The sequence below is a fragment of the Pseudonaja textilis genome, chromosome 3, assembly GCF_049901715.1.
Source record: "Pseudonaja textilis isolate UNSWEBS1 chromosome 3, rPseTex1.2, whole genome shotgun sequence".
Taxonomy (NCBI): domain Eukaryota; kingdom Metazoa; phylum Chordata; class Lepidosauria; order Squamata; family Elapidae; genus Pseudonaja; species Pseudonaja textilis.
In genome coordinates, this window is record NC_141992.1 from 56,385,514 (window position 1) to 56,409,613 (window position 24,100).

Here is a 24,100-nt window from a genome sequence, read left to right on the forward strand (position 1 = left end):
GTGAAAGTCTGACTCACAGACGAACACTATACAGAAGCCTGATGATGGCAGATGAGATTCTGCCGAAACGTTGCTACAACTTTAAAAGCACAACTATAATGATGTGGGAAAATACCCGAACAAAGCTGAATACCATACATAAATACACACACACACACACACACACACACACACACACACATCTATACATACACACACACGCACGCACACACACGCACACACATATATATACATCTATACACACACACACACACACACACATATATATATATACATACTGTATATACACATATATTTACATACACACATATACATGGTTCAAATGTGTTATTTGGACTTTTATTTCTAACTGTTGGGTTTTTAATTATTGCGCACCACCCAGAGTTATTGCTGTGAGGTGAGTGGCCATATTCATTAAATGCAGTCATACATATATTCATACGGTACACCTGTATATATATACCCATGTTCCAATAGGAAAGAAAATTACATTGATTTAATATAAATTCTCTTCATTCTCCAGGGTCTTGGTTAGAATAGGAAACATTGTATTGGGCCTCCTTTCTGCATGTCATCTCAGTATCTACCTCTTCTTACCTGAGTATAATTCTCAATGAAGGCCAAGCAATATGTTTGCAAATCTAGTAGTCCATATGCCACTGCTGCCTATCATAAAGAGAGTAAGAATAAAAAATGGATAAAATGACTACAGTGGATACAACTGCATTTATCACCTATATTTTTGAAGGCATTATTGTGGGCAAGAGTAAAATAAATATTTATTCCAACATTTCAGTGAACGATTAGATATTGTAATCATTAGCAACTCTATATAAGGAGAAAGAGAATTTTGCAGTCATTTAAAGTCTTTGCATTTCCCTGTTCCACTTTTCTTTTTCATAATATCTAGTTTAGACTTCCGGGCTGGTATCTTTCAGATATGTTCACTCAAAATAGTTGAGGTTACAGTCTCTACATTATCTGCAGAAATGAAAGATAGGTGAGAATTGATCTTAACAAACTGAAGGTATAATTTAGTATCATTGATAGATACATTAGATCAATTGGCCTTTCCCCACTTACATCTACCAATAACTGGCCCACCAGAACAGGAAGACAGGGCATGTTGCAAGTCACAGAACAGGAAGGCACCTCTAGACATAGAAAAAGGGCCTTCTATGTAGTGGCTCTCTCCCTTTGAACTATCACTCTCCTCAGATAAGACTCACCACACACTGTGGCTTTTCCACAAAACATTGAAGTCATAGTTTTGTCAGCAGGCTCAGGGGAGCCTCCTTTAGAGTTTACTTGATAGTGTTGTTGTGCCATGGGGTGGATGGGAGCAGGGGACACAATTTATTGCTGAACTAAATGTCTGTAATAGTAACAGGAACATATATTTGTTCCTTTTATGAAAGAAATTTCAAATCAAACTATTTCCAAAAGCAAAATGTGGCTCTCAATTTTCATTACCTGGTATTTAGATTGCACTGACAAAATTGGCATTTTTTTAAAAAATGCTATTTTTGTTCTATTGTCAACTTGTCGCTGTCTGGATTGGAAAAAGGCAGAAAATGTTCAGCCCCAACCACTGACAATATTACTTTATCACCAGACACGTTTCTGTTACCCCTGGAGATCAAACATTTTGGTTTTCTTTTTAAGTGCAACACCATTCTTTTTTTTTTTTTTAAAGTCACCAGTGCTTGCTTTGGATTCTCCAGAGTAATGGAATTATCTATGGATGTAGTGCTGAGTTCATTTTGCAAGTATGGAGAGTAGCTATCTTATGCCTAGACTGAATGGCATTTCAGTCTCCATGTGACATGTTTACATCTCATTTTGTTTGCTCTACTGCTTCCCATCAGAATAAAACTACTGTTTTGTCTGACATATTCCAGGTTCAGCAAGCAGAACCGCAGCTGGGAGTGAAAAGGAATAAAATAGGCAGTCTGCAAGATATAAACAATTTCTGTTACAGAGTATATGTGTGAAAACAAAGTGATTGTGGCAAACCACATTATCTTGCCAGTTGAACTCAGGATACACCAGTCCCATATAGAGTAAGCATGCAACTCACAACGGCTTCAAAAACAGTAAACACCAAACATCAGGCAAAACACACCTGACCACAGCTGTGTTGTTTTTGTATCTTGATTTGGTATCTTTATGTCCTGAAAATAGAACACAGACCATGGTTTTCAGTGACCTCGGTCTGTCCTCCTCTGATTTGCAATGTGGACTTACCAAGTACTGTATATAGTCATAAATAAATATGTATCACTTGACAAACAAATAAAGGAAATGCTGCTTGGTGGTTATGGAAAACACAAAGGGAGTAATCCGTTTTTAAATGTGTGGGGTTTGTGCCTCAGAGGCACAAAAGGAGAGTTTAGCAAACACCATCATGACACCACAAAGTTCATCAATTACATACAGAGGTTCTTTTTGCAGAAAACAAGAAAGAATGTCATGTGTAGGTCCCGGGGAGCCCGCAACGCTAACCTCTACTTTCATTCCCTGCTCCTGGATTACTCAGAAATGTCCTCGGGAACTACACATGACTGTGAGACACTAAAGAAGCTAATCTGAATTTGAGTATGAAAGAGGCTACTACGTGTTAGTTTCCCAATCTCAGCGACTGTGGACTTCAACGCATCAAATTCAGAAAGTTGAAAAGAAATTGCATGAAATTCTCAGGACTGTTCATCAGTAGAATGATAATGTTCCAACAATGCAACATAACAGGATCATCTTTTTGTGTTGGGAGAGAAGATGGCAAAAGAAATAATGCTTCTAAAATGGGCTGGATCAAGCCATAAATTGCATAGGAAAAAAATCTAGAAAAAAAAAAATCCACAATGTATCTCTATGGGAGAGAGACAGTTGGGTTGTGGCTCAGAGGATTTCCAAGGTTCCAGTCTAAGCCCTCATCATCATCAGATGAGCAAAGCTACTCTAAAGCTCCGTACAGAGTTCTAGAAACCACACTCTGAATGTTTTACCTAATTTCAGCCAGAAATTCTGGAAGGAAGGCTGCTGGGGACAGTACCAAGCTTTTCAGGGACTGCACACTATTCTAAGGCCTCATGATATATAAATGTGACCCCGATAATGATTTAAGAAAAAAATGATATCGTAAATTAAAATCTCAGATATAATATTTTATTTATATATTCTATTTTATCCTGCTTTCAGTATTTTTTTTAAAAAAAGCCCTTGGAGCAATATAAATACAGTATAAAGGTAAGGCAGTATTTTCTAAGATAGTCCTCAAGACTTACAAATGTAACTGAACCTGAAAGTCATGCATATTGTTAAGGGGGTCATTGCACGACCAACTCAATTTTACCGTACTTTTTTGCAGTGGTCATTAAGGAATGCCCTGGTCAATAAGTAAACCCATTGTCTGCAATTGGCCTTTTTTTTGCTGTAAACCAGAAGAAAGCACCAGTTTCCAGCCCAAAACATCATAAATCACAGCTAAGTGACTATGGAACATTGCAAATGGCTGTAAATGCGGGCCAGTTGCTGAGTGCCCAAGATGCAATCACATGACCATGGGGGAGGGACAGTGGCCATTGGAACTTTGAATCTGGCTTGTACGTACTTTTTGAGGGGTCCGTTATAACTTTAAATGGTTGTTAAGCAACTGGTTGCAAGTTGAAGACTACCTCTACTGTGTAGTGATTCGGTTGGGCAAAAGCAAACCACAGTGCAGGGCTAAGCCATCTTTGGGGGTCAAGAGTTGCAATTAACCAGGGAATGCTAAATGTTGCAAAGCAATTTGGCAGTTCGAGTCTCATTGACTCAAGGCTGGAGTGGAGGCACATTTTGGGTCAGGTCAGGTCTGAATTTTGTTAATGGGGGAGTTTCTTTTCTATTTTTCACTCTGACATGCCTATTTTACAGCTTTTACAACTCTGCTCCCGTGTTTCCAACATGAAGATAGTGAGAAGAAACTGTGCCATTAGTTTTTGGCAGCCTAGCTTAATACTTCAGAAGGTGATAAAAAGTGACTGCAGATTTCCTACCCCATATCTGGTTGGAAGAAAAATATAGCTTTATGTATTGAGTAATTTAGAGTAACTCTTGTACTGTACTTTAGCCTATGATATCACTTGCTTAAAGACGTACGAAAAAGCAATATATGCTAACAGTGTTCAGCTAGGCTGGAGGGCAATTGCAATATAAGAACTGCAGCAGCGCTCATTTCTCATTAAAACCCACCCCAACAAATGATAGGTGCCATAATGACGCTGTTAGAGCAATGAAACTCAGTTAGTGAATGAGTGGAGGTATTGCAGTGAATGGAGGATTTCCTCTCTATGATCACTATACTCCTTAGGCTACAGAGATATCAGTTAGGCCCATTTAAAAACAACAATACTAAAAATAACAGTCAGTTAACCGGCTTTAGTACCACTATTATTTCACAAAAGGTTTTTGAGAAAATTACAGCAACAAAGAATGCACCTGGAGACATAAGATATGGTTTTTTTAAAAAAACAACAACAAGATTTTTAATTTGCATTTTAAAGTATGTAAACTCCCCAAGGAAGTTTAACAGATTATAAACTTCTACAATATATAAAATACTTTAAAAAATCAATTCACATGCGCATGCAGATATAAAGATATAAAGGTATCTGCGTTGAAAGTTTTAAAGGAGGCTAAAATATGAAGTGAGGAACAGAGATTAACCATACAAAAAAGACTTCATTGCAAATTCTTAGTTCCAAATTCAGCAGAGGAAACATCCTTTGAGAACAGGGTCAGGCAGAATTGAAACCAGAACCTCTTTCTGAGAAAGATGATTGTCTGTTCACATCTGAAACAGAATTTCCCTATAATTATACACTGGATGATTACGTATTAATTTAGGAGTGTGATAAATAAACTAAGCATATCTAGATTGTCAGTGCTTGTCTTTTATGAGTTTTATAATATGACATGCTTATGCTGATGGACAAACTGCATAGTTACAGAAATTCTAAGGTCTCTGTCACAAGCATGGAATGTGTGCATATTTGAAACACAGATTCAGGGACACATGGAATATGAATCACATGGTTGTGATTCAAGACTGCACCTTAGAACACTTCTGTTTGCAATTTCTTCATAACTATCATATTACTGTAGTGTTTGCTTAGCACAGTTGGGCATCATTGCAGCATAACTAGAAATAAGATCCCTAAGGCTCTCAATATGTGACACCAACTGTCCAACATAACACAAAACGGTGTATGCTAAAATCACTTTAAGCTGGGTACAGAAAGCAGCACTACAAATTTATTTAATCAGATTGTTTTATCAATAGAAAATTAATCCAGAGATTATTGGCCACCTGACACTGGAGCAGACATACTCTACAGTTCCTGGAGATTATCTTCCAGGTGATAATTCTTTCAAACTGGGGTTTCTCCTGCACCCATCAGATCTTGGAGACCTAAATCATTTGGAAAACACAAAATCTACTGGGATGACAGCAGAGAAGCTACACAGTGAATCTGCACAGTGAAAATTATCTCTTTTCTGTTGTCAACTGTTGTACAGAGTTCTTTTTTTGAATACATTGTGGGTCTTGTGCTTTTTTGAACATAAGATTAGCATAGTTTCTGAATGAGCTATTCTGGACTAACCATAAATTTGTGTCCAAAAGGAGCTGAACCATGAGGTGATGGTGAGGCTCTCTTTCAACACACCTGAGCATTTGTACAAAATCAGCACATTTTGAAAGAAGGCTAAACCTGCAAATCTGGCTCTTTTTCATAACCAACCTCCTCCTTCATCTTCATTCCTATAGTGGAGGATGATTCTTCCACCAGCTGATGACTTTGGGAGGGGGGAAGGAAATGATGTATGGGCAATCCATCAACTGTGTCTTGTACGCCATAAATAAAGACACCATCATTTGCCAACATTATGCTTATAGCAGAATTGAGATCATCGATGGAGACAGCAAGTTTTATACTGCTGACATTGCTGGTAAAACAAAATAACTGGGCCATGTTGAAGAGTCCCAAATGAGCCCAGCAGCCTCTTTTGTTACAGCCAAGTATTTCACCTTCCTGCCGCATGCACAGAATATGTGCTATTGAAGTGAGGTAGCCTACATAAACAACACAGAAATGGCAGCACTACATCATGTGGCACATCCTGTTAACTGTCACACAGTGACACAGAACAATCCAATGCAAACAGAAGCAAAGTAAAGCAACAAAAACCAAACATAACAGGAATCATTGTATTCTGTGTTTGATCTCTGGCTTACGGAAATGTTGAAATCTGCCAACATTTCACATAATGTTTTTCACTTTCTGAATATGGTTGCTGCATGTCAGCGAGTATGAAATCAGCCAGGATAAACGTTTGTCAGTGTTGAAGGGCTTCCAGTAAAAAAGCCATTGGCACTGTGGGATACTTTGTAATACCCCTTAAAAAGATCTCCGAAGCGGGGAAAGTTCAAAGACAGCAACATTTCACTATTGGCTTTCAATGCAGAACAGAATAGAAGTCGGAAAAGAAGAGGACATGTGAGAGAGCCTATATGTTCCTTCCCCCTGAATTGAAAAATCCCTTTTTACACCACTGAAAATTGCAGTAGTAATGGGTTTCCAATGCTTCTCTCACCACCAGATGGGTGCTGTTTTTCCAGATTACTTTTCCAACAATTCAGGTTTTTCCCCCTCAGAGTTAAAACTGCAATAGCTATAATAAGAGGATTGGCTATTTGTTTTGTCCTAACCCTGAGAAACACATCATGACTCTTCCAGTAAAGAGACTCATTTACCAGAAAACAAAAGTATCCTCTGTTTAGTTCCATTCCATTCCAGCATCTAATTTTAGTATAACGATTAATTTATTGTCCCAAATGGCTGAAGACTGTAAGGGTCTGGATAGGAAGGAACAGATTTGGCCTTAGCAATACCAAGTAACTGGATATCTGGACCATTTGATTTTGAAGAATGCCCATCTTTAACAATAGCATTTAGATTTATATAACAGCCCATAATGCTTTACAGCATTCTCTGGGTGGTATACAATGTCAGCATATTGTCCCCAACAATTTGGTCTTCATGTTACCGACCTTGGAAAAATGGAAGGCTGGGTTAACCCTGAGTCCCCTTAGGACTGAACTTGGGCAGAGTTTGACTGCAATACTACATTCTAACTAATGCAACACCAAGGCTGTTTAGTTGTTAATAGGGCTGCTGTTCCCTCTTCAGGATTAGTGTACAATCTGGAGACATTCCTAGACTTGCAGCTCCTCCTCGAAGAGCAATTAATAGCTAATGCTAAGAAAGCTAGAGGGTTTCCACAGCTTCATCCTATAAGCCAGCTTCTCCCATTCCAGACAGACACTCATGCCTCAGTCATCCTATATGTGGATTATTGCAATGCATTCTATATGGAACTATCTGAAAGTCCTCTTACAAGCTGCAGCTGATCCAGAATGCAGTGATACAAATAGTACTGAGCATGCCACAGCATTTTTACTAGTTGTCAGTTAGTTGAATTATGGGAGCAATTCAAGCTTCTGGTTACTATGGTACTTCATACCATAAGGCCTTGCCTTATGGTAGGTAAACAAATGGTAGATTAAACAAATATCTCTTACAGCATTTTTTTCTTTCAACAATATTTGCCTGTCTGCTAATCCACTTATCAACATTTCAACATTATTCTCTATCCCCATCCAACTGGTAGGATGGAGGCATTGCTTACTCATCAAGGCTTATCAGGAAAGGTGATTAATATTGCAAGTTTGCTAGTGCTAGTCTTTTCATACCAGTTGCTCAACATAGGTAGCCTATGCTGAAGATTTCTACTACTGCTGTCTGTCTACAATCGACACAACTGATTTCATGTGTTTTACCAGTTAAGGCATTGCAGATCTTTGAATTCAGCCTAACAACAAGAAATCTGCATAGAATTAATCAGCTGTCAATGTCTGTAGCATTAGTTTTCTGGGGAAGATCTCCTGCTTCTATCCTTAAAGTGATCAGGGGCTGACATACGGTCAAGCCTGGAAACATCACTACTTACCTGAAAGGCCTCACATGCTTGGTTCACATTTAGTGTGTCTTTGATGAATTCAATGCATAGCTGAAATAAAAAAAAATTGAGAATGAATGAGATGTGTATTGCTGTAATGACTCAGCACCTCAAGACCTTACGCAACAGCCATAGGAAAGCAAAGGATTTTCCCCAGCAACCCCTAACTACTAATAGCAAGGGAACTTGAGAACTATAGTTCAATGTTTGGTGAGCATCACACTTCTTCTGTTGCAAAACTGCAATATATTTTATTGGGAAGAGTCACCTTTTTAATGTGAAACAAGGGGCTCACATTTCTGCTTTGAAATCCAGTTGTGAATGTCACCTCTGTTTTGGAGGCTCTTTCAACCTGAAATTTTCTCACTGCTAGCTGAGAGCTACTTCATATAGCATTACAGAGGAAACAGATCAAAAGGGGCACTTTATGTGTCTTGGTCACATCTCCTACTTCATCAGCCATATGCCAATAGTCATTTATAAATGTTTCTATAAGGGCATGTTCTCATTTATTCCCTAGGGTTTGCATATGGAAAACAGAGTTGCAGGCAATAAGGACATCTGAAAGAAAACCAATTATCTTTCTGGTGTGTAAGAAAAAAAATGCATCAGTTAAATGTCAGTTAAACCCAAATTTACATCATCAGTGTTAATAGATTATTTGTATAATTACAAAATTGATATTTTGTATCATTTGCATCATGAAATAAATTGAAGTGTATGACATAAAGCTGGTAATTGCAAAGTTATGCAAATAACATAAATTGATCCACGTAATCTAAAATACATCAGTTGTCTTGGGCTAGGCTGCTTCAAAAAGAATGGCTTTTGCATCCAAAGTCCACAGATTGGAGACTGGAAAACCACTAAAACTATCTATCCTGCAATTTTTATAGCAAGCATCAGGAAATCTGCTCAAATTAAGCTACCAAAATATAAAGGCCAATGATTCTAAAATGATAGTAAGCATGTCTCTATGCAAATAAAGTGATAAATAACAAAACTGAAAGAAAGAGAGTGTGTGTGTGTGTGTGTGTGTGTGTGTAACAAAACAGAAAGAGAGAATGTGTGTGTGCAAGCGCATGTGCACATGCCCCAGAGCAAAGATTGCTGCATTGATAAAAATCAATTAGATTTTATCAAAAAGCAAAGCTGACAATAAGGGAAAATATACATATAATTAACGCAAAGTGGAAAGATTCCATTCTTCTGACAAAAGGAAAAAGGTTACTCTGTATGTGATAGTCTACAGCTCAAAAGAACCCAAACTGGGTAGCACATTAGCAGGAATTTGTAAGCACTAATGGATTAAATGTTCTAGTGTAAGTCTGCATACACACCCTACATCACTGCTGTATGACAGTTTGCATGGAAACTAAGCTGAGCTTTTTGAGAAAGCACATTTACAAGTTATCTTTTTTGAAGGAGGAAATTATATGTAATTATTGCTAAATACACCTATGTTCTTGGAAAATTTAAATATCTGAAGGCAAACCTGGAAAGTTTATTAAGAATTATTATTAGAGATGCTACTGATTGACTGTATTTAGCAGTAAACTGTGGTTTAGTGCAATGACTAGATTCACACCAGTGGTGGGATTCAACATTTTTTACTACCGGTTCTATGGACATGGCTTAGTGAGCATGGTATGGCTTGGTGGGCATGGCTTGGTGGGTGTGGCAGGGGAAGGATACTGCAAAATCTCCATTCCCTCCCCACTCCTGGGGAAAGTTACTGCAAAAATCCCCATTCCCTCCCCACCCCACTAAGCTGCTTTCCAGCTCTCCTGTGCAGGGTAACAAAAGAAGACCCAGACGATCAGCTGGGACTCAGGAGGCAGAGAATAGATGGGGGCGAGGCCAATCAGAGGTGGTATTTGCCGGTTCTCTGAACTACTCAAAATTTCCATTACCGATTCTCCAGAACTGGTCACAAGTCCAGAACTTTCCTTTCGCACAAAGTCAATTCAAATGTTGAAAACTCACAAATTTCATCAAAAGATGGAACACGAATAATTTTTCAGGAAAACTTAATCATCTTTTACCATACACATTCCAAGTTCAGTATTTCCAAAGTTCTTCACAAATGAAGTGATTCCGGATTCGGGGGAATATATAGCTTTTAATTCCCCTCCAAGAACTTGGTTCACCCTGGTAATAATATCTACCAATAAGGAATTATGGGAAGTCTTGAACATATCTATCAATATTCTTTCAAATGTATCATTTTCTGTGGTATAGAAACAATAATAGCCAACCTTTTAAAAACATTCTTTGAGGGATCTAACAGATCTAACAGATCCTAGAGAATTTTTTTTGCTGAATGAATCAAATATTTAAGTTATACATATCTATATTCCTTATAATCTAAAGTCACTGGTTTGGCAATAATAGTGTAGAACTAGATTAACTCTACCAAGGACAGAAGGATACTTTTTTATACAAGCACCCTAGCAGTGCACTCTTATGCACTACAATATAAGGACTGTGTTTGTGTGATATTGCCAAGAAAAGTCAGTGCTAGTTGCATGAACTCAGGATGTTGGACACATGAAAATTAACACTTCAACCATTCCTTATAACCAAACCTAATTGTTGTTTCTCTTAGCTTGTTCTAGACTCCCCATGTTGTCTAAATTAAGAAAAGAGAATTAAACTACATTAGCTTTTCTTCTGGAACTGACATTTAAATGGGAGACTAGTATAGCATAGAAATGGGGTGACCAAATTTGCCCCATCTGTTTCTTCCTGGCTTACTGTAATAGGCACAGAAAGCAGGGGTGGGATTCAAAAATTTTAACAACCAGTTCTGTGGGCATGGCTTAGGTGGTGGACATGGCTTGGTGGTCATGTTATTGGCTGGGTGTGGCCAACTCAATATCACATCGAGGCACGCATCTCCTCCTCGCCTGACCTCTCATGACTGTGGTGATGCTGCAACAGTCGTAAGTGTGAAAAATGGTCATAAGTCACTTTTTTCAGTGCCATTGGAACTTTAAATGGTCACTCCACACAAGCAAAGTACCAGCAAAGGAGAGGGGAAAAACTCCAGAGAAGTTCCTGAGACTGGAAGTCTAGTCCTGCCAAGAATGTAATAAGGGTTAATGGAGAGGCAGTTTCTGTAAGCAACACCAGAACGTTTCCTTCCTGCCTTCCTTACAGGATTAGGCCAGGAGTTTCTTCTAACAACCGGTTCTCCGAACTGCTTAGAATGTTAACAACTGATTCTAGCAAATAGGTGCAAACTGGTAGAATCCCACCCCTGTCAGAAAGGTATTAGGAGTTGGCCCAGAGCTAAATCTTACCTTAGCCATTCATGGTATTTTTATCAAAATTGGGCTACTTGAGATTTAAAACATCTTAAAGCAGTATCAAAAAAACAGAAAAGGACAGCCTGTCAGTCACTGCAAAACCTTCTGTAATACTGTGCAATATGAATAATCCTGATTTAGCAAGTGCCTTGTTTAGCAATCATTCATAGTTATAATGATGATGAAAAAGTAAATTTGCAACAATCCTAGCATTTATCATACAACCGTTACCAGTCTGTAAAACAAAGGAAAGCTGCTTGTAAAATCATGAGTACAGCTGTGATTTTACTTAGTGACAGCATTACTTAATGACCAAGTTACCGGTCCCAATTGTAGTTACTCTATGAGGACCACCTGTACTGTCAAAATATCTGTTGAAATTTTTGGATTCTTGAGTTTTCCCATCCTCTGGCACAGAATCATCAAGTCCTCCACCTCTGATTGATATCATGAAGTCAACTAAACAGAAGCTCTTCAGGGTTATTATACACTCAGTTTACTTCTGGATGATCCAAAATCTGAAACTAAACATTCTTTTTGTATTAAGTAACAGAACTGGTATGTTGTGATACAATAATAACAGAGACAACTAAATGTCAGCCGACGCATATTGATGGAATGAGTTTAACTTGGGAGAAATTAAATCTTCCATTATCAATAAATTTAAAGCCTTTCACATTGTGAGTTTTAAGAAAGATGAGTAAAAGGTCAATAATAACATGGGTTTAGAAGAGAAAATATTTCTTTTATCCAAACCAGTTTTAGCTTGGTTTTGGTTTTCTTTTGCCATCTGAAGACAGATTATGAACTCTTTTTCATTTTGCAATGATAAAACAGGAAGGCTGGGGGAAAAAAGCTTATCTTGGATCAAAGGGCTAGTCTTCTTACAGAGTCATATGCTGCTTACTCATTTATGGAAGAAGACAGAATTTTGCATTCACTCACCTCTTGCTACTGAAACTTTCTATATGATTTCATTTGATTTTTCACCCCTACTTGCAGTCTCTGACTTAAAAGCTATAAATATTGTTCTGGTAGTAAGCAGAATACCAGTGGACTGGAAAAGAAATGAGTGCAGAGGATTATATGGCTTTGGGGGGGCGGGTTTCCCCAGGTACAGACTAACCACCCACCCACCATTTCTGGCAGTGCCGACTACTGCATAGGTGTGACTCATTATGGCTCAACAGTGGGATCCTGATAATTTTAAAAGACAGCTCCCTTTAATGTGATGTGAAAGAAGACAAAATTAGCCTTCCCTGAATCACAATGGTTCTTATTCACCCTGCAGTACAAATGGAAAAGGATTATTCCTATGAACTCGCCTTGTCAATCTATTTTCCCACTTTCACTAATTTAAATATAAACATTACTCTACTAGGAACGTTTGAGTTGCAAATTTTTGCTTAAACTAACTAACCTGTCCGCATCCAGAAGTCAGGAGAAAGCCTGGGGCGGGGGGGGGACGGACGGACCAGCTTTGGATGCACTTAAAACCTAGTCCTGCTCTTTCCTATGAGCCTTTAGGTTGGAGCTGCAGACAGCAAAGTTATCACCCTATACAAGCCACAACCTAACCCTGGGCAGCAAACCCTGGGCAGCAGTGAGAGAAAACAGGAATTTGGGAAAAAGTAAGAAATGGCCAGTTTCTAGCATAGATATGTGGCATGCCAGAAATTGACACACTCTTTCCTCTCCCTCCCCCCCAGCTCCTCCTGGTGCCACCCAAGGCTCCCTGGACCGCAACCCATGCAAGGCAAGAACTGCATTGTGCGTATTTTTATGCTTGTTGAACTTGCAAACAAAACCGAGTTACCAACCCAACAGTCTCTCGGAATGTAATCTGTCCTTAAGTAGGGGACTTTCTGGAAGTGAAGCTAAAATCTCTTCCCCTTTTCAGTTTTCTTGATTCTGGATAGTGAAAATAAATAGCACTGGTTAAAGAACACCAAGGAGGTGAAAGGGTAATACTAGTGATGAATGGGGGAAATATAATGAGAAATGCCAGAGGAAGGTGAGATTAAAATTCAGTGCCAATCTATTGCTGGCTCTCCAATCTTACCTCATGACCCAGGCAACTGAACAGCTGGGCACAGCTTGATGTTTTTGAATGCCAGATCTGGCTGCAATGAAACTTCATGATTTACTCAAGGACAAGAGGGAAAACCTGGCATGTATCAGTGATACCTGGCTGGAAAAGAAGGGAAAATCCTACTCAGTGAGACCTGTCCAACCAGGTTTTATGTCTTGCATCAGTTCTAATTATGGGGACAGAAGAGGCAGTATGGCAATTGTGTACTATTGCAAGTATTACTATTCTTCAAGTGTCTAGTTTTTAAGTCATCTTTGTGGAAAAAGGGCTATGCTTTCAGAGACCAGCCTGGGGCAGGCTGCTATTGTACAGTCCTTCCAATTGTGTTGCAACAACCTTTCCTGAGCTGCTTGATCTCAATGTAGGAAGGGCTACAATGAATACATCCAGATTCCTATTTTCCAGTTCTAGTAGAATTCATAATCTGCACCTGAAATGTGAAGAGTTGCATCAGTCTTTAAAAAAAAAGAGAAAGCAATATATGGAAATGTTCATAATATTTCTACCTCCATCCACTACTGTTTCCCAAATTCAATATAATGTTACCTCTATTGAGCCTTATGGATACCAAGGAAACGTATTCAATAGTTATGCGGATTCTATGTAAAGCTATTTTGCAATGAAACCTACTATACAATAAATTGCTTATTTATGTCTCTGTTTCATTACTTGTAGAACTAGGTATTTTCTGCTTTGGAAACAAGAGTTACCACACAGCTGTCAAAGCCACTCCTTCTATGTATTCCAGGGTAAAACACATTGCAAAACAACTTAGTGAGTTCCCCCATCTATTGCTAACAGAATGTGTTAAATAAACATGAGCTATCCCCCAATATGGTAAAGAATCGGATTTGATTACTTACAAAGGAAACAAAAAAAATCAAACCTCTTCCAGAGCTTTATGAATATTTTGAGTTTACCATAAACACTTATAAATTACTTTGACATAAAAATGCAACATTTTATTCTGTATATGCACTTTATAAAAGAAAAATTATGTAGTTAGTTCTACCTCACGTGTATCAAACATGTAAAAATTTGAAATATGTCATAGCAAATTATATACTATCAATACAATATGCACTGTGGTTGGGTTCATATGTCTTTTTAAAAAATGTTCAACTATGTTTTGAATACTTATTCATGCACTACATTATCCTAAAACCAAACAATTCATGTTATAACCTAATATGATATAAGAACTCAGCTTGTGCAGTTAGCTTATGGCTCAGTATATTTTACCACCATAGAAAATTGAACTGATTCTATATTTTGTGGTTATATTTGTCATAGATAAGTGTAATGTGAATTCAACTGTAGTCACATGATATACTCACTGTTAACCTAATCATATTTTATTCAATTAAACCAATTTTCACAGTACATTATAAACTAAATATATAAATTTTATTTGAAACTATTAGCTGACTGACATTTAATCATTAGGGTTTTAGCTAAGGATCTTTATTGGTCCTTCTTGAGGATGCAGGAAATGAACCTGGAATATTTTATATACAAAGAATATACTTTTTGTTAATTAACACTGCTAACTTCTGGGGAGGGAAGACAACTAGTTTTTTTTATTTTATTTTTTATTTTGTCAAGCGATTATAAGATAACAGGTAAAAGTATAAGCGTGGTTATGAATACATGAAATGGATACATATAAGAGAAAAAAAGAACCAATAGGACAGGGACAGTAGGCACGTTGGTGCGCTTATAGCACGCCCCTACAGACCTCTTAGGAAAGGGGTGAGGTCAATAGTAGACAGTTTAAGATTAAAGATTTTGGGGTTTGGGGAAGAAACCACAGAGTCAGGTAGAGTATTCCAGACATTGACCACTCTGTTGCTGAAGTCGTATTTCCAGCAATCAAGTTTGGTGTGATTAACCTTGAGTTTGTGTCTATTGTTTGCTCTTGTATTGTTATGGTTGAAGCTGAAGTATTCGTTGCTAGGTAGGACATTGCAATGTATGATTTTATATACTCTACTTAGATTGGACCGAAGGTGGCGTAGTTCTAGGTTTTCTAGGTCTAGAATTTCAAGTCTGGTGGCATAAGGTATTCTGCAACGAGTAGCAGAGTGGAGAACTCTTCTTGTGAAATATTTCTGGACTTTCTCAACTGTATTAATATCAGATATGTAATATGGGTTCCAGACTGATGAGCTGTATTCAAGTATTGATCTAGTAAATGTTTGGTATGCTCTAGTTAGTAGTATGATATTGCCAGAGAAAAAGCTAGGTAGGATTACATTAACAACTCTTAATGTCTTTTTGGCTATGTAGTTACAGTGGGCTCTAGCACTTAGATCATTAGAGATGAGTACTCCAAGGTCCTTGACAGAGTTTGGATCATCAACAAGGTCTTGACTATTCAGTGTATTTTATTTTCTGATATTTTTTTTTGCCAATATGTAAGACAGAGCATTTATTTGTTGAGATTTGAAGTTGCCATTTGTTTGACCATTCTGATACATAGTTGAGGTCTTTTTAAAGGGTAACAGTATTGTTGGTGGTGTTGAATAGCTTTACATCATCAGCAAAAAGAACGCAGTTGTTGTTCAGACAGCCTTCTGAAGAGAGAATCAGTACATGTGAAATGCAGATTTTCTGCTCGCTTTCAGAGAATTCAGCCAAGAAAAGTATGCCCATCTCTTATGAAGGCTGAGCAAAAACTGGGGACGCTAAGGAGGAGCCTCAGAGAGGAGTGTCCTCAGAAATCAGTTCACCCTATCGGACAAGAGAAGGAAGCACCTCCCAAGTCTGGATGCTCTGAACAGCTCATCTGGAGAATGCGTTTACTAGCAGTTCCTTCCAATATTTCAGCTGAATTTTAAAAAAGACAGTAATAAATGTCAAAAGTTATTGTTTCATTGTTAACCTAACAATATGCATAGGCAGGCAATTCAGCTAAATGATCAGAAAGAAAGTGCTCAAGAATTAATGAGAACAGGATATTTGACAGTTGTGTATTGAAAATCAGAATATGTTATAGCAACAGATGCTCCCGCTCCTCATAATGGGGGTTCAAAATGAGGTGTGTAATGTTTTCCCAAATTGTGTATTATTGTTGCTGATATTAATATTACACAAATTGCACCTTGTTGTTTTTAAGGGCACATGATTTTGGATGCCTTATAAAAAACATAGTTACCACTTGGTGTTACATTTTCTTAAGTTCGCTAGCAAGCATTATGCGTGTATCCCAGGGGTGGGATTCAAATTTTTTTACTACCGGTTCTGTGGGTGTGGCTTGGTGAGTGTGGCTTGGTGGGTGTGGCAGGGGAAGAATACTGTAAAATCTCCAGTCACAGGTGGTTCTCCGAACTACTCAAAATTTCAGCTACCAGTTCTCCAGAACTGATCAGAACCTGCTGAATACCACCTCTGGTGTATCCATAGCAACATTTCTGATGTGCTCATAGCAAAAAAATATTATAAAGGTTAAAAAAAGAAGAAATCCTTGCTATAGAATTATAAATGATGTAGAGGAAACTAACTGCTGTGTTTCAATCTCTTCTCCAGCATGGTGCCCACTGCACTGGTCTTCAACTATCATAATCCAAAACCAATATGGCCAGGAAACTGGATCTTGTGGGATTTGAAATTCAACATTCAGTATCCAAGTTGAGAAGAATGGGACTATAATTATAATGAATCATAGTATGATCAGTTTCAAAAATACACTCTTTTAAGGGAAATTTAAGGATATCTTTTCTCACAGTTACTAATTTACAATTAATTAATGTTTTTGTGCAATTAAAAATACAGAAATTCTATTGTCCTTTGCCTTCTTAACCCATGACTGTAATTCTACACCTAATCCATGTTCTTCAATTTTAGTCAATTAATTCAACCTTGTTCAAACACACCTAACTGAAACACCGTGTCACATGGGCTGCAACACTACCAGAAGGGCCATAAGAGGTAATAATTAATTCTGAGGGAAGAATAAGGGCAAGGACTGTCCAAGAAGGGCATTCAGCAGCACTACTACTTTAGAAGACTAGATAAATTACACAATACCACAGTTTGAAAAGCCTTTAGCAGAGACACAGACATGAGGGCAGTAGACAGTTACTAATATGGGGCAGTCAACAATAGTTATTACAGCTAAATAAAGCAAGGACAAAGTATTCAAAACTCCTGAATGTGAAATAATTCAGGAGATGAGATCTGGGTCAATCCATGTCTCCATGAGAAAAGTACAATTAGAAATATGGATTTGGAAAGCTATATGGTGACAACAGCAAACCACGCTGTTATGGGTCTACAGCTGAACACAGAATATAGGTACTTAGGTACAAAAGTAGGTTGCAATCCTTTAATAGATGTAAAAAAAAGGGGGGGGGGTGTCAACAGGTATAGAAAAGTCCCTTTCCACCCAATTAGGAAAAACAGAAATATGTTTAATTTTGTTATAAAGTACCAATTTATGTGGCCTTAATTTATTTTTTATTTGTTAAATTCATTTGCCACCCATCTCACCAAGAGACAGCAAATTCTTTGAGAAATCAGATCTTCAACATAAAAGTTTGCTGATAACAGAAAATTCAGGAATGCATCTTTAAATAATAATAACTATGAATGGGGATACAAAAGCTGCTTCCACAGGAAACTTTTAAGGTGCAATAAGCATAGTTTATTATCGTAATTTTCTGAAGCATCCAAATTATAGCCCTCAGCCTTTAGTCATTAGCCCATGACTAAATCTGTGAGGTGTTGTTTGTCAGTGATATGCATTATTCCACATCCCATAGTCCTACTTCTATTGTTGTATAAGATGCTTGTTCGAAGTGGTGAAGGGATGTGGGTGAAGGTACCGGGGAAAGAATCATATGCAAAAAGTGTGTATAGGTAGTCCTCAACTTATGACCACAATTGAGCCCAAAATGTATGTTGCTAAATGAAACATTTGTTAAGTGAATGTCCCATTTTACAACTTTTCTTGCCACACTTGTTAAGTGAAGCATTGCAGTTGTGAAGTTATTAACTCAGTTGTTAAGTGAATCTTGCTTCCCCATTGGCTTTGCTTGTTACAAGGTCGCAAAAGGGGAAAACAGGACCCCAGGACACTGCAGCTGTCATAAGTATGAGCCAGTTGCCAGCATCTGAATTTTGATCACATGACCATGAGGATGTTGCAATGGTCATAAGTATGAAAAATGGTCATAAGTCACTTTTTTCAGTGCCATTGCAACTTTGAATGATCACTAAATGATCAAGTACAATAAATAAATTATATAAATACATATACAAGTCGTGCTTTGTTCCAAAAGAGAAATGAAAGATCCTTTGGGTCCTTGTTCTTAAAGTAGCTACATCTTTTTCTTAAATTGTAATTGTCCTCTCCAGCTGCTGTTTGATTCTGAAATGATGGGTTTATCTCTGATGGAGATCTCTTTTTCTCTTTAATAGCAGAAGGCATGGAAGTCTCATTTTATAGCTCGACATAATTATTTTGGATGGTGCAACTATAGAGAACTAGAGAATACACTTTCTAGAGGAACGGTCATGATAAAGAACAGTTAACTTAAATATCTGAAGTTATGCTGGACTCATCATTCAGGAATGTAGTACAAGGAGGTTTCCTTGCCCGCCATGTGGCAGCTGAGATTAGATGATCTCACCTCCTTCCCACCCATGGCCAAGGCTGGGATTCAGCCAGCTTACAGGGAAAGAGAAATCAGATGACTGATAGGAATCTATCCAACTCCAACCTCTTTCTTACCTCAGTTTTCCAGAAACACCTCTTTTTTCCTAGGTAAAACAGGCAGTCTTCAATAGATTAAGCCCAACATTTTTGTTGTTAAGTGAAACATTTGTTGAGCTTTGCCCCATTTTATGCCCTTTCTTGCCCCTGTTGATAAGTGAATCAATGCAATTGATAAGTTAGTAACCTAGTTGTTAAGTGAATCTGTCTTCCCCATTGATTTTGCTTGTCAAAAAGGTGCAAAAGGGGATCATATGACCCTGAGACATAGCAATGGTCATAAGTATGAATCAATTGCCAAGCCTCTGAATTTTGATCATATGATCATGAGGATGCTACAAAGGTTGTAACCATGAACAATGGTTCATAAGTCACTTTTTTCAATGCCATTCTAACTTTGAACAGTCACTAAATGAACTGCTGTAAGTTGAGGACTACCTGTATTCTGAACTGGGGATTTATTACCTCTTTCCTAAAGTCCCTTTGCCCAAGCATGCCCAGATTCCATTTTCATAACAAGTAGCCTGGATCACAATGCTGATAATGTTCTTTCCATGCATGGCTTCCTCCTGGTAGGCTGGATTTCTAGCCTAATCTCTTTCTTTCTTTCTTTCTTTCTTGCATACCTGCAATATCCGATCTATTTGCAGTTCTTTAGAGATTAGAGTTATAGGTTAGCTGATGAAAATATAGTAGTCAAGATCTATGTCCCAATGGTATGATGAGGAAATTTCAATGTATATGGTTTGTTCAGATCACATTTCTCCTCATGGGAAAACCTACCCCCAGAGCCTGGGAGAGGAAAAACACATGGCTAATCCATTATGTTTGGAAATTCCATTAAACCACCTCATTTGGGGTAGACGCCGAGCTCCCTCAGTGACATAAATTGGAACCTCTAAAAGTAATTCAAGGGATAATTATGGTATACAACCGAAATATTATTTAGTGTGATACCTTATGATTCTTGATGAATGGATCTTTTCTTTTATGTACACTGAGCGCATATGCACCAAGACAAATTCCTTGTGTGTCCAATCACACTTGGCCAATAAAGAATTCTATTCTATAAACAGTGCTACTATATTATAGTGTGTATTAGCATGCTTGGGAAAAAGCAGAAAACATTATGAAGAAGAAAAATGTCCTGAGAAGACAAGCATCTCTGATACAGTTAATCCAAATGGATTAGTGAGGAATTAGTACGCTGAACAGGCTTAGAATACTAGCAAGTGAGGAACGGGAAATGAAAACTGGGAAAAAGTTAAAATTAAATGTAGAATCTTGGCTGGCTAGAACTCCGAATAGCAGAAATGTGTACTGCTGCTGCGCTTTGCTGCAGATCCCACTCATCCCACCTAAATATCAGGATGCTGAAGGCAAACTGGAAGGAAAGGTTGTGTTCACTTTTTCCAGGAGAGATATGGCTGGCCCATCTAGAAAGAATGTCTTTTCAAGGTCTTTATACCACTTGAAATAATGGAATGAGACCTGATGGCCAGAGAGGCCTCCCCTATACACTACCTGCAGTTTCACCTACTCTTTCCATCTATTTGTTCTAGTCCACAGAATCATTTCCTCCATTACTCAACTGCTGACGAGGGAGAAAAGATTTTGGAGGAGATGACGTTTTAAGTTCCTATTTCTGCAGTCTCCCTTTCCTCCTTGCCTGCTCTACTGATGGACAGGAAACAGTCGGCTGCGCTTCTGAACTGAGTGTAAAAGGGACTAGTCATCAATATCATGTGACGTGAAACTAAGACTGAAAATGTCCTCTTTCTTTGTATTTAAATCTTCAGATATAAAAATGCAATAAGCATTTCTACGAATATTTCACAACGTTAATTCAAACATACTAACTGGGTTCAGGTACTCAATTGCCACAATTGTGTTAATCACTTTTCAATGGAAAAAACTGTGATTGGCTGGATCGGCATCACATGCTAGGCTACAAAATCAAATCACTGCCATAGAATTTTACCTCAATGGCCCTGTTATAATGTAATAAGGGGTGACTCAGTGGCTAAGACACTGAGCTTGTTGATCAGAAAGGTCAGCAGTTTGGCAATTTGAATCCCTAGCACCACATAACGGAGTGAACTCCCGTTACTTGTCCCAGCTTCTGCCAACCTAGCAGTTCGAAAGCAGGTAAAAATGCAAGTAGAAAAATAGGGACCACTTTGGTGGGAAGGTAACAGCGTTCCGTGAGCCTTCGGCGTTTAGTCATGCCGGTCACATGACCACGGAGACGTCTTCGGACAGCGCTGGCTCTTCGGCTTTGTAACGGAGATGAGCACCGCCCCCTAGAGCCAGAAACGACCAGCACATATGTGTGAGGGGAAACTTTACCTTTAACGTAATAAGTGCATAAATGAAAAGAGTGTTCCTCCTTATTTCTATTTTTTTAAAATCACATATTAAACAGAATTGTATGGCATGGCAGCCTTATAAAGCATGATTCAGGCCTTTATGTTGTACCACAACCATTCCTTCTTACTAAAAATCAAGTCTATTCTTCCCAATGGAAAAATAGACAAGAAATTCTCAATTTCAGTGCTTAATCAGCAGGCACATAGTTCCTCACAGCATACACAGAATGCTTTTCCTCATACGAAACTCCACATCATTTCTCTTCTGGAATTAGGAATCAAACTTTGACTTGGACCTTTGGACCATCACCAGTCAGAGTCTCCAGTGTTGCATAAATCATCAAACTCCTAAAAACTCTCAGGAATTTTTTATTTCTTTAACTCTTAGATATACATGAACAGGAACTGAAATGCGGTTACATATAAGCACTGAAGGTTCTTCTACTTGCAATCATCAAGCTAAACACATGATCTTCTTTAGACTTTAGAGAGAAAATTTGCACATGGAATAAAGACAAGAGTTTTTACTTTAAACAAATAAAACATTCTTTAGAGTCAAAGAGTAGATTACTGCAGTTATTGCAGGTTTGTAAATGCTCCCTGTATCAACTGTGGGCACTCTAATGGATTTACCCTACTATCTTAGGAATGTTAGTTTGTTTATTTAGCTTTCCCACCCCTGCAGGCTGGTTTTGTTGATGATATTGTCTAAAAATAACATTCGGATAACCTCCTGCACTTCATGGGAACGGCAATCTGCATTCCTCTAACATGACTGCTATTCTATTCTAGCTCTGGAACAGGAAATTATTCTTCCGAAAGCAAAAGCTTGGAAGATAAGAAAAGTGATGAGCCTGCCAGGAAATTGCCATAAAGCACATGGGCCCCAGGCCCCCAGCCAACTCTTTGCAGCTGCTGACTCATGGACAATGAGCAACTTGAATTTGTGGACCACAGATACTGTATACTTCCTGTTAGGTTTGGGAAAAGAGAGGCTGAACCAGAGCATGAGTGCAACAATACTTTATTATAACAATAAAGGGCTGACCGTGCTTGCCACGCCTGGAACTGGCTCGCAGCGATCAGCAACTGGTTGGACCCCGCAGCCTGCTTTTATAGCTGGTTGCTGGGGAGAACCAACCAATGGGTAAAGGGGAGAACGCCCCCGCAAAGTGAATGGACCTGAGTGAGAACTCCTAGAGTCCTCAGGACATAACACCCCTTCCCCCCAGATGCGAACACGCATAGTCTTTGAGGTAGGCAGGAAGTTTATGTTGGCGCCCGGAACGGCGCAGCTCTGGAACGCTGACTGTCCGCTCAGAGTCTGTCTGGGAAGGCAGAGCTGGGTGAGTGTCACCAACGTGCCCCTCGGTTCGGGCAGGCCCGGGACTCGTAGGGTTGGTCACTGGGGACGTGCTCCCGTAGACTGGATCGGGCTGGTCCACCGTCTGGGCGCCGCTGTCCGTGCTCGGGTTTTCTGGACTGACTGTTGGTGTGTACTGGTCGCCGGGAAGGATGTGGTTGTGGGGTTGATGCTGAGACCTCCCGTCGCTTTGTGATTCTGGGTTCCTGCTAGTGTGGGTGCTGAGGCGCCTATGCAGCTGGTCCAGGTGCCTTCTCCAGACCCGGCCGTCCTCCAGTCTGACCCGATACGACCTTGGCCCGGTGATGGCCACGATTTCGCCCGGGATCCACAGGGGGTCACCAGCGAAGTTCCTCGCGAATACTGGCTCCTGTAAGATAAAATGTCTAACCCCCGATGTGGAAGCGAGGGGAGAGTCAGGGCAGTATTGTGGGTGAAGTCTGTCCAATACAGTCCTCAGACGCCTGCCCATCAGGAGCTCAGCTGGGGACTTGTTGGTGACTGAACATGGAGTTGAATGCTGGCTCATCAGGAAACGCGAGAGTTTGTGGTGCCAGTCATCCTTACTGAACCTAGCCAGGGCTTCTTTAGTGGTCCTGACGGCCCTTTCAGCCAATCCGTTACTGGCAGGATGAAATGGGGCTGTGAAAATGTGGCGGATACCCAGGTTGGCAGCGAAACGGCTGAACTCGGTTGATGCGAACTGTGGGCCATTGTCGGATACAATGGAGTCGGGTAGCCCGTGTGTAACAAACAGGCGTGTTAATACGTTGGTGATTGCTTGTGTGGTGGTCGTGGATAGCTGTGCAACGTCAATCCATTTAGAATAGGCGTCCACGACCACTAGGAACATCTTCCCATGCAAGGGGCCGGCCAGGTCGATGTGAATTCTGGACCACGGAGCGCTGGCGCTCTCCCATTTAGTAGGGGTGGCAATAGGAGGAGCAGGACGGGATTCCTGGCAAATGTTGCAGGAACTTACCCATCTGACAACGTTCTCGTCGAGGCCTGGCCACCATACGTAGCTGCATGCTAATGCCTTCATTCTCACGATGCCAGGGTGTCCCTCGTGCAACGCCTCCAGGACTCGGGTACGTAGTAAGGTCGGGATGACCACTCGAGTGCCCCACAGTAGACAGCCCTGCAAACTGGACAGTTCCTGCATGCGGGTCTTGAAAGGTGAGAATTTGT

General features: G+C 39.3%; 1 protein-coding gene across 6 annotated transcripts in view; it reads right to left on the bottom strand.

Annotated features, from left to right (window-relative positions):
- BTBD19 (BTB domain containing 19) overlaps window positions 1-24,100 on the bottom strand; it is a 68,607-nt gene that overhangs the window by 14,132 nt on the left and 30,375 nt on the right. For 5 of the 6 annotated variants that reach the window (XM_087929829.1, XM_087929833.1, XM_087929830.1 and 2 more), the window contains exons 4-5: window positions 8,050-8,109; window positions 598-666 (exon numbers count right to left, since the gene is read on the bottom strand). In XM_087929829.1, the coding sequence (XP_087785955.1) occupies window positions 598-666; window positions 8,050-8,109 (129 nt within the window). The remainder of the gene's footprint in view (window positions 1-597; window positions 667-8,049; window positions 8,110-24,100) is intronic. The other variant, XM_087929831.1, reaches the window with a different exon arrangement.